Source organism: Sciurus carolinensis, chromosome 18, assembly GCF_902686445.1.
Source record: "Sciurus carolinensis chromosome 18, mSciCar1.2, whole genome shotgun sequence".
NCBI lineage: Eukaryota > Metazoa > Chordata > Mammalia > Rodentia > Sciuridae > Sciurus > Sciurus carolinensis.
Window position 1 is genome coordinate 8097959 of NC_062230.1, and position 12359 is coordinate 8110317.

At 39.3% G+C, this 12359-nt stretch overlaps 1 protein-coding gene across 1 annotated transcript in view; it reads left to right on the top strand.

The window, feature by feature from the left end:
• The first annotated feature begins 1096 nt into the window (after positions 1-1096).
• Positions 1097-12359, top strand: part of LOC124969884 (NXPE family member 3-like) — a 29575-nt gene continuing 18312 nt past the window's right edge. Inside the window, exons 1-2 of the mRNA XM_047532882.1 lie at positions 1097-1153; positions 8850-9604. Of these exons, the coding sequence (XP_047388838.1) occupies positions 1097-1153; positions 8850-9604 (812 nt within the window). The remainder of the gene's footprint in view (positions 1154-8849; positions 9605-12359) is intronic.

The window sequence follows — 12359 nt, forward strand, 5'->3', positions numbered from 1 at the left end:
CATGAATGAATCTCAAAAACATGTTGGGAAGAAAAGCAAGCTGCCAAAGGAGAGATACAACATGATACCACTTATTCATAGGTTGGATCAGACAATGACAATCTTACATATGTATTTTATGGGTATACTTTAGGGATGGTATAAATTCCTAAGGAAATCAGAAATATAATAGTCACTTGGGAAGGACTGGAGGAAAGCAGCTGAGGAGGTATTTTATTTCTTTGCACACATTTGAGATGTGAGTGGCAAATTGCTATGATTTGGTAGAGTTGGGTAGAGGTGACAGTAAGATTCAATTGTTATTTTTATTTGCTTCTTTGTTTGAAATTTTCACAAATATGACAACTGAATCTTCACTTTAAAAAAAAAAATTTTTTGTAGTTGTAGATGGACAAAATGCCTTTATTTGTTTATTTTTATGTGATGCTAAGAATTGAACCCAGTGCCTCACACATGCTAGGCAAGCACTTTGCCACTGAGCTATAGCCCAGTCCTGGAAAAATCCATTTTGACTCCAACGGATGCCCTTTCCCAACTTTGGGCATTTGTCTTGCTAAAGTCCTTTCATTGTAGAACCAATATATCAATAAAGCAACTACAATAAACATCAAATACATTCTAAGAAAATTTGTAAGCCAACAACAAACTGTAAATTCTCTCACCGTTGGCTTTTATACACAGTGAATTACCACCTATACCTGAGTCTTGTAAAAGCGGCGATTTTTCAGATGTTCAAGCCAGGCTTTGCCCAGAGACTTGGTGAGTGGTCTTTGGTACCCAGGAATGGAACCTGTCGTACAGGAAGCTGTGTGGGTTCCAAAAGTCAGAAGTGAGACTCTAGGATTCTGACAGAAAACCGGGACCTGGCAGTGTGGATTGTGAGAATCCTGGAGAGACACAAGGGCTAGAATAGAGACATAGTATTCCATAGAACATGTAGGTAATGCCAGGTGACAGTGTTTAAGGAAATTGGAAAGCCGCCACAGTACACTCACTCCCTTGTGATGGGAGTGTCTAAGTCTGTGCTTCTTTATGCTCCAACTGAATGCCCAATTCACCTTCACAACTCAAGAGTGTAGGCTGCGCGAATCCATTCATGGAACAATTCAAGGGCTACAGGATTCTGACTGTGGGGTTGCTGTTTCTGGTTTGGGTGAGTACATCCCTCGCTTCTGATGCCTCTCATTGCTGGCTCATTTCCTCCTTCCTTATGCAACCTCTGGTTTGGATTGGTTAAATGCAGGTGAGGGGATGGAGAGAAGAGCTCAAACTTTTTTCCTCAATCCCATGGGATTCTAGAAACAGTAAATGCAGGGTGGAATGTCAGTTTAAGGCAGAGGGTGAGCAGGTTGGATCTTCAGCTCTATCAGGGAATCTAAAACAAATTTGGATTTCAATGTCAAAAAACTGGTTCCAGTGCCACCTGAAGAAACAGAGTGGCGGATAAGAACCTTACTGGCAACGAGTCAGCAAGTTGGAAGAAGGGGACTTTTGTCCTTAAAAGCCATCTTGCTCAGGGACTCAGGCACAAAGCTTACATAGAGATTCAGGGGAGGTATACTTTTAGTCTCAGACAGGTAGGTGGGACACCAGAAGTGGTCATAAATTTCTAGGTAGTCTGCTTTTCAGACATGCATGCCTCTGCTATCTGAAGGTCACTGAATATTCTGGGTCTTTTAGAAACCCAGAAAAAACACTTGTGAGCAAGTACCCTTTCCCAGGAATTAATCCTTGCAATTCATCATTAAGACACAGAACGGGCCAAATACAGAATACAGAGCAAGAGGCAATTATTATTTTTTTTTTGCCAGAGAACAGTTTTAACTTATTAGATGGATTCAATCTGAGGTGGCATCGACAGCAAATAGGAAAGGAATAATAATATATCATCCAGTTGTGTGACCTCCAAAATGAGTCATCTTAAAAGTCAACTGAGGCAGGAGGATCACAATTTCAAAGCCAGTCTCAGCAACTTAGTGAGGTCCTAAGCAACTTAGCCAAACCCTGTCTCAAATTTGAAAAATAAAAAATAAAAAGGGCTGGGGATGTGGCTCAAGGGTTAAGCACCTCTAGGTTCAAACCCTGATACTGGAAAAAAAAAAAAAAAGCCAACTAAAAACAAGTGAAGCCAGAAGGTTTATTTAGATTTTCTCTCATATAAAGAGTTTTTATGGGGAAATCCCAAAGAGGGGGGGAAAAAAAAACAATTCACGGTATTCATAGTTTTCTCGCCTTTGAAAGGTTTTTTATTTTTCAGTGTCAAAGAAAGAGATGGAAGTTCAGTTCTGCTTTTCAGCAGAGAGAAAGAGGCAGGGAGAAAAAAAAAATCCTGATTAGAGAAAGAGTGAGTGAGCAATTGAGTAGGGGCATTTTATTGCTTCACTGAGGAACCTGGGTAAGGCCAGAAGCCAAGAACCCTTTAGGAGAATGCATTTCCCTGTCCATCAGTGAAAACTGTCACTGGATTATCGATAATTGTGTTATGGCGCTTAATAAACAGTAGGATATTTTGCATGGAAATAGATATTTCTGACTTTTCTTAGAAAGTGAATGATGTTCATTATGGGTTCACAAATCATCTTCGTCCTAAGAACAAGGCAAGAGTTTAATAGGAAAATCCTAGTATCTTAATAATCAGGTCCAGAGTAATCTTGTCATTGTGAAAGGGTAAGACTTCTTTGGGTGCCAGCCAGAACTTTCTACCTTCTAAAAGTAGTTAAGCTATAATGTAAATAAAAATACCATAAAATCTTTTTTTAAAAACATGTTTGTTAGTTGTTGATGGACCTTTATTTTATTTACTTATTTATATTTGGTGCTGAGAAGTGAACCCAGTGCCTCATACATGCTAGGCAAGTGCTCTACCACTGAGCCACAACCCCAGCCCATAAAATCTTAAATTCTCAGTAAAAGTCAAAGATACCACACCTATGTGATCATGACCAAAGATGAGCAATGGAAATTTCCACCACCCTCAGACGCCTCTCCTCTTGCTGGCTGTCACCCTACTATCACTTCTTTCCAAGGTAGCCAATACCTCAACTTATGACAATATAGTCAAATTTTGCCTGATTTTGAATTTCTTAGAAAAGTAATCACACCACATACTCATTTATATGCACCTTCTTTTGAGACATCATTTGCTTTTGGGGGGAGTTGGGGTAGTGTACAGGGGATTAAACCAGGGGCACTAAACCACTGAGTCAGATCCCAGCCCTTTTCAATTTTTTTATTTTAAGAAATGATCTTGCTAATTGTCTTAGGACCTCACCAAGTTACTGAGGCTGCCTTTGAACTTGCAATTCTCCTGCCTCAACCTCCTGAGCTGCTGGGATTACAGGCGTGCGCCACCATGCCTAGCAATCTGCTCAATTTTCAATTTGATTTTTTTCTTGCTGTTCTGAATAGCTTCTCTCATTCTCCAGGTGGTCTCTTCCCTCTGTTGATTGTTTCCTTTGCTGTGCAGAGATTTCCTAGTTCAATATAATCCCATGTGTCTATTTTTTTGCTTTGGTTGCCTTATTTGGGGATATTATTAAAAAAAAATTCACAGCCTACATCAATGTCTTAAGGTTTTTCTGCTATGTTTTCTTTTAGTAGTTTTATAGTTTCCAGTCTTACATATAGGTCTTTGATCCATTTTGAGTTTTTTTTTTTTTGTATATGGTGAGAGAGAGGGACTTCAGTTTCCTTCTTCTGCATATGGTTATCCAGTTTTCCCAGTACTGTTTATAGAGATTGTTCTTCCTTCAATGTATGTTTCTGGCACCTTCGTCAAAGATCAGTTGGCTGTAGATGAGTGGATCTGGGTTTTGCACTCTCTTTCTTTGGTCTGTGTGTCAGTTTTTATGCCCATATCATGCTTCATTGGTTACTCCAACATTGTAATATGCTTTGAAGTCAGGTATTGTGATGTCTCCGGCTTTGTTCTCTTTGCTCAAGATTATTTTGTCTATTTGGGGTCTTCTATAATTCCACATGGATTTTAGAACTTTTTTTTTCTATTTCTGTGAAGAATGCTATTGGTATTCTCATGGAGATTGCATTGCCTCTGTCCATCACTTCGAGTAGTACGAACATGTTTACAACATTAATTCTACCAATCCATGAACTTGGGATGTCTTTCCATTTTTATTTATTTATTGTGGTGCCTCTTTAATTTCTTTTATCAGCATCTTGTAATTTTCATTGTGAAGACCACTTACTTTCTTAGTTAAACTTATTCCTAGGTATTTTATTATTTTCTGTAACTATTATAAATGTGATTGCTTTCTTGATTTCTTTCTCTGCAAGTTTATTATTGGTGTTTAAAAGTGGTATTTTTTTTTTGTATGTTGATTTTGTGTGATGTTACTGAATGAGTTTCAATTCTGACAACTTGTTGGTGGAATCTTTAGGTTTTTCTACATATATTATGTCTTTCTTTGCCACATCTGCTGTGAAAATGAAGACCATTCTCAGCAACCAGATTATTCACATTCCAGAAAGTGTTGGTGTGACTCTGAAGGGCTGGGCCCCAGAGGAACTCAATGGGGAGGCTTCACATTGGTGTAGATTAGTCTTTCTGGAATGAAAAAGAAGAGGTGGGGCTGGGGATATAGCTTAGTTGGTAGAGCGCTTGCCTTGCAAGCACAAGGTTCTGGGTTCAATCCCCAGTACCACAAAAAAAAAAAAAAAAGGGACTCTGGTTGACAAATGGTAGGGAGGGAAATGGAAAGGAACTGGCCGTTGCTCACACTCTCTGTAGCCATGTTCAGAACACGATCAAGGGTGTTACACTGGACCTGTGTTACAGGATGAAGTCTGGGCCTGCACGTCCTTATCAAAATCATTATCATTATTTGGGAGAATGGGTCTCTTGTTGAAATCTGAAATTTCTTGGGTGAAAAATACATTTTCCATTATAATTGTATTGATTGTACTTCTCATTACGTTTAAACAGTTTCTTTCTTTTTCTGTTTTACTTAGAGTTTAACTAGGAATGAATGCTGACAAATCAAATGCCATTTCAGCATCTATTAGTAAACTCGCAAGGGCTAATTTTTTTTTCATCTTTAGATTTTGACATAGTACTTTGCATTGATAGATTTCTTGATTTTTTAAAATTAATTTTTTATTTAAATTTTTATTTTTATAGACTGCATTTTGATTCATTGTACACAAATGGAGTACAACTTTTCATTTCTATGGTTGTACACAATGTAGATTCACACCATTCATGTAATCATACATATATATAGGGTAATACTTTCTGTCTCAGTCTACTGTCTTTCCTTCCCCAACCCCCTCCCACCCCATTTTCCTCTACACCACCCAAAGTTCCTTCATTCTTCTCTCCACCACCCCTGCCACACCCCTCATTACATATTGTCATCCATTTATCAGAGAAAACATTCAGCCTTTGGTTTTATGGGTTTGACCTATTTCACTTAGCATGATATTCTCCAACTTCATCCATTTACCAGCAAATACCATAATTTTAATCTTCTTTATGGCTGAGTAATATTTCATTGTGCATATATACCACAGTTTCTTTATCCATTCATCAATTGAAGGGCATCTCGGTTGGTTCCACAATCTAGCTATTGTGAATTGAGCAGTTATGAACATTGATGTGGCTGTGTCACTGTAGTATGCTGATTTTAAGTCCTTTGGGTATAAACCGAGGAGTGGGATAGCTGTGTCAAATTGTGGGTCCATTCCAAGTTTTTTGAGAAATCTCCACACTGCTTTCTAGAGTGGCTGCACCAACTTGCAACTCCACCAGCAATGTATGAGTGTGCCTTTTTCCCCACATCCACATGAAATTAATTTTTATATATGTTTTTAGTTGTTGATGAACCTTTATTTTATTCATTTACTTATATGTAGCACCGAGAATCAAACCCAGTGCCTCAACATACCATTCAGGCATTCCACCAATGAGCCACAACCCCAGCCCAGATTTCTTGATATTTCTTGATAGAACACCTTTATGTCTCTGAAATAGAAGTTACTGGAGTAAACTATATCATCCATTTGTTTTACTACTGTATTTTATTTAGAATTTTCATATCTATAAATAAACATGAGATAAGGTTGCTGTTGGTATCAAGAGCAGGTTGTAACATAAAATGAGTCAGGGAGTTCCTATCTTTTTATGGTCTGCAGTTCAGGTTGTTTGGACTGATTTATACTCTGTAAGCAAACTCTGAGGCTTCCCAGGGATCTCCATCTCCATTAATACCACGTATGGTCACGTCTAGGTTAACTTTATGGATGTGTGAAAGCTTCTCATTGTGGTTTTCATTTGCAGTTACCAAATTATTCAGAATTTCTGGATGTTGTCTTTTTCAAAGGACCATTCAAGTTTTTGCTTGTTTTTCTGTTGAGTTGTCTGTTTTGCCTTTAATTCATAGGATTTCTTTATGTATCCTGGTTCTTGATGCTTTGTGGGTTGTATGTTGCAAATATCTTCTTCCTCTCAGTGATTTGTTTCTTTCGCTCATAACAGTATCTTTAATAAACCATTTAACAAATGGTATCTTTTCTTAACTTTAAGGATGTTGTATTTATCAGTCATCAACATGTTCTGTGGTGGTTAGTGCTCTTTTGTATCATGTTTAATTTTCCTCATAATTCACGGGAACACAGTCTCCTCTTTGTCCTCTAAAAATCCTCATAGGTTTTGTCTTTCATAGTTGTTCTTTCATCTGCTTAGAATTAATATTTGTGAATATTTTATTCTCTTATTCTATTTGTCTATTCATGTACCACTTATTAATTATTAATGCTTTAGGGTAAGACTTTTTTTTTTTTTTTTTGGTACTGGGGAGTGAACTCAGGGGCACTCAACCACTGAGCCACATCCCCAGCCCTATTTTATATTTTATTTAGAGACAGGGTCTCGCTGAGTTGCTTAGGGTCTCGCTAAGTTGCTGAGGCTGGCTTTGAACTCATGATCCTCCTGCCTCAGGCTCCCGAGCCTCTGGGATTACAGGCATGCACCAGCATTCCCAGTAAGACTTTTTATGTGACTTTTTATTTCATTGATAAATAACAAGTCTTTTTAAAAAAATTTTGTAGTTGTAGATGGATAGCATGCCTTTATTTTATATGTTTATTTTTATGCAATGCTAAGGACCTAATCCAGTGCCTCATACAGGCTAGGCAAGCACTCTGCCACTGAGCTACAGCCCCAGCCCCATAACAAATCTTAATATTTGGTAGAATGAGTTTTTTGAGTTCACTGTACTTTAAAAGGTCTTTCTCAGATCTCTCTCTCTCTCTCTCTCTCTCTCTCTCTCTCTCTCTCTCTCTGGATCTCCTCCTTTTGCCTCCATTTTTCACTTATAAGGGCCCTTATATTTATACTAGGCCCACTCAGGTAAACCAAGATAATCTTACAGTCTTAAATCACGTGTTAGCAACGTTAAATCTCCTTTGACACGAAATCTAACATATTCATGATGTATAGATTTTCCAAGGAAATAGCCAAGACTTTTTTTTTTTTTTTTTTAATTTGGTACTGGGGATTGAACCCAGGGTTGCTCTGGCCTTTTTTATTTTTTATTTTGAGATAGGGTCTCACTAAGTTTGCCCACTGGCCTTGAATTTGTGATCCCTCTGTTTCAGTCAGCTGAGTCACTGGGATTATAGGCCTGGGCCACCGTGCCTGCAACTCATTGTGTTAGATGTGGGGACAATGCAGTGCTTCCTCCAAGAGTTTACAATTTAACCGGAGACGTACCTATAAATAAATAACCAAGCTAGGAGACAATGGAAAGGAGAACAGCAGGTTCCTTACCTTGTGCCTCATGGCACTGACATAGCTGCAGTAACAGACTTCAAAATAGAAGATGATTGCTCTGAGCTCCTACTCCTAATTCCAGGATACCTTCACGTTAACAATTTTTCCATAGATTGGAACTGAGAGGGTTTGGTAAAATGCCTTTCTCCTGAGTTCCCCTTGCTGAGATGGAAAGGATATTGATGAGAGTGGGTGAGTCTGATACACAGGTACCTGAATTCCCTTCATCCACCACCAGCCCTGTGGCGTGAAACATGGCCTCTCTCCATGGCTCTTCCCATTTGGAACATGCACTTTTCTGGAATAGATTTGTGATTTTATGATGCCAGTGAGCTCTGGGACCCTGCAGGAGACTCCTTGTCATTGCAAACACTGTGCTTCTCTAGAAGATAATCTGCAGTATCTCACTCCTGTTGCCAGCCCATACCTGACCTGTGCCTTTCTAGAGTTTCCTGCCTTTCCAGTGGTTTCTGTGGGTCAGTCTCTTCTTTTCAGCAGAGCCCAATGAGAGAGAGCTCACTGAGGGGATGATCTCACTTTGTTCTTCCATGGTCCTCAAGAAAATTGAATAAAGGGTTTGCCCACCCTGACTTTCAACTAGAAATGGGGGTTGGAGGTGGCAGTGGGAGAGTTGTGGAAAGAGGGACCAGGAGGAAAAAATGGGTCACTGAGAATATCAGGCTCTGGGGAGGAAGCAGGATTTGTGATGAGTGAGAAAATTAAAGATCTGAGGGTTGGTTCCAGGCTGGCTCATGATTTGGGGAATGGGTGGATATGGGGGGAGGATTGGCACTGGGGGGAATAAGAAAGCTAAGGGAAGGAGACAGTTGAACTCAACAGGAGACGCAACTTCACCTTTGCAACATGGGATGCTTCTTTTGAGTAAAGGTGGTGGTGACTCCGATGCCAAGTTTGTGAGAGACAGACAGCATGATACAGGTAGGCAGAAGCCCTGGGTCCTACCTGGCAGAGGGGACTGAGCTTTGGCAAACAGAAATCTCCTTTCAGTAAGAAAATTAGAGTAGAATCCACTGACAGATTCCTCTTTCTCTCCCCACAGATGTTCTATTTCAAGATGTCCTGGACTGACAACGTCATCTATCAGGTCCCAGGACCCCGACCTGTCTCTAAATATGCCTCCAACTCTGTGGAATCACCCTCTCCCTTGGACTCTCTCCCTCAGGAACTCTCCAATCTGACCCACCTTCTATATTGGCCTCTGACCCCAGGAGATGGGGGCGACCTTTTGGCCTCCACCAGCCCCAAGACCTCCACCTACCACCTGAGGGGTCCTGCTCAGGCCAGCTATGCCCTAGGAGGCTACCTGGAGGTTGTCCTTGTGGCCAGGGACCAACGGGGCAGGCCCAAGACCCATGGCGGGGATTTGTTTCAGGCACGATTGCTGGGTCCAGAATTGAAAGCAGGCGTCCCGGGGGATGTCCAGGATCTGGAGAATGGCACATACCTGTTGTCCTTCCCTCTGCTCTGGGCTGGGAGGGCCCACGTGCAAGTGCGGCTGATCCATTCCAGTGAGGCCGTTGGGGTTCTGCGAAGAATCTGGAGAGAGAAAAGGGCCACAGTTGATTTTAGGGGGTATTTCCAGGGCAGGTCCGGGGCTAAAGAGACTGTGATTTGCAATGTTGACCCACACTCAACTGGAGCCAAAGGGCCTACCTGCCAGTACAGGGATGTGGTTTCTGATGAGCTCTGGTTCTGTGCTCAACCTCCTACCCTGCCCTGCAACTCTTTGGTTGCTCACTCAAGCGGGAGTTACCTGAAGGTGACCACACCACATGATGAGGCCCTGCTGGCAGGGTAAGAAACCCAGAATCTGGGGTATGGATCCCAACCCTAAGCCTCATCTTTCCTTGCAAAACTTGCTCCTGTGATCCAACGGCCCTCCACCACTTCCGCCACTGTCACCATCCAGCAGTTATTCCTCCTCTAAAACAACATGAGCTTGTTGAGCAACTACCAGGTCACAGACACCGCTAGACAGACATATAGTATACAGGCTGTATCTTTAGAGAAGGTTACGATTGATCTTAGTTTTGAAGTTCAATGAGAACTTCCCTTGGTAAGTATTCAAGATAAAGCAAACTTATCTCAGAGCAAAAGTAGCTGAAGTACTTCATTTATTTATCTGGGTTCCTGCTTTCACTTCATTTTAATATGACAGTTCATTACTGCTCTGTTAGATCTTCAGATATTTCATAGATTTTTAAATCTACGAAAATTTTCAGCAAAATTTGTTGTGAATACCTCGGTCTGCCGTTCTGTTTCATGAGTTTCGGTGGTATCTTTAACATTGTTTTCTTCAATTTCTTACAGGGTTTCTTTCCTTTTTTGTAGCTCCATGATTCAGAGCACTTAATGCCATCTATTTCAGGCTTCCTTTTATGGTGTAAAAAATGATCAGGGACACAAATTTCCCTCTGAGTATGACTTTAACTGTATTCTCCAAATTTTTATATATGAAGCCTTCATTTTTATTTTGTTTTACACATTTTATAACTTCTACAGTGACTTCCTCTTTAATTCACAAATTATTTACAAACTACTTTTAAAGTTTTTGTGTAATCTGTAAATGATTTGTGAATTATTTACTTTGAAAGTTTTTGAACTTTGCCAGGTGCTATGGTGCACGCCTGTAATCCTGGGGACTCCAGCTTTTTCTTTGTATGCCACATTTCATTGAAAGTAATCTACATTCTGTATTTTTTTAAAAATGTTTTTAGTAGTTGTAGATGGACAGCATGCTTTTATTTTATTTGTTCATTTTTATGTGGTGCTAAATATCGATCCCAGTGCCCGACACATGCTAAGCAAGTGCTCCGCCATTGAGCTACATCCCGTCTACATTCTGTATTTTTTTCAGAAAGAAATTCTGAACCTATTTATCATGGGTTTTTTTGTTTGTTTGTTTGTTTGTTTTTTTCTTTGTGGCGGAGAGTACTGGAGATTACCCTCAGGTACACTTGACCACTGAGCCAACCCGATTTTGTATTTTTATTTTGTACTTTATTTAGAGACAGGATCTCACTGAGTTACATAGGGTCTCACTATGTTGCTGAGGCTGGCTTTGACCCACCATCCTCCTTGCCTCAGGCTCCCGAGCCAGCGGGATTATAGGCATGTGCCATTGCGCCCACCTTTCATTGTTAAATTTCTAATTCTTGTGTTTTCACTAATGTTTTGTGCCTGCTTAATCTAATAGCTTCAGACATAAACGTATTATATTGTGTTTGTAGGTTATGATCAGCTCTCTCTTTCTTTGTGGTGCTGGGGATTGAACCCAGGACCTCATGCATTGCTAGGCAAGTGCTGTACCACTGAGCTATATCCCAGTCCAAGGATACCTCTTTGTAACCCAGTAGTTTTCACTTCACATATTTCAAGGAGATGCTGTTCTAGACATTCATCTCTGTTTTTTTTTTTAAATGTTATTGGTAAATTATTCATTTTACTTTCTTACTTTTTCCATTAAATTCTTATTTTTGTGATATGAACACTACTATGGCAGCCTCAATTTGCTTGATATTTTCATGGTATACCTTTCTTCATCTCTATATTTCAGACTTTCCGAGTGAAATAGTTTTAGGCAAGTCTTTCAATGTGAACTTTCAGCATTTGCTTAGGCATAAATAGATCATGGAAGAGTCTAGGTCCATGAACAAAACTAACTTTCTCTAAGCACAATAACTTTCAATTCAACAGAGAAGTATTAACTGGTCAATAATAAGAAAATAATATGATTTTATGTGAACTTCATACTACACAGAAATATAAATGGAGAAAAAAAGACCTACCTGCGTTTATTTAGGATTAGGAAAATACCATTATAGTGTCACAAAGAAAAATGTAGGTAAATTGGGCTACATACAAATAAAAAACTTCTCCCTTACCATAACTGAAGTCAAGTTAAAATCTGATATAATAATATTAATACTAGGAGTAAGTAAGGGAATATTACAAAACAAAAAGAAATATTATATAGCCCAATAGAGCAATGAGGAAAAGATATAAATGAGAACTCAAAGAAGAAATATTTGAATAGTGAATAAAAAATGTACTCTCCCTCATGAACAATGAGGGAAATTTAAGAAGAAACCAAGATATAATATCTTTTTTTTTTTTTTTTTTTGGTAACTTTTACTTTTTAAAAGTTTTAAGTCAGGGTCTTGTTAAGTTGCTTAGGGCCTTACTAAGTTGCTGAGGCTGGCTTTGAACTTTTGATCCTCCTGCTTCAGCCTCCCAAGTTGTTGGGATTACAGCCATATGCCACCATGCCTGGCTCCCAAATACAATATCTTTAATTTTTGTATAGACAAAACCTTTTAATATGAAAAAACAAAGAATGACGAGGATGGTAGAAAATCTCATATGCCACTGGTAGGACAGTTAATCCCATTAGTTATACCATTACTAAATCTTGAAAACAAAATGATTAATGATAGACACATATTAAAACTTGCAAACCATTCTAGTTAGTATTTTGGATTCATAAGTGTGTATCAACTGTATAAAATGTAAATGAGGATATTAACACTGAATTCATAATAGTGATTTC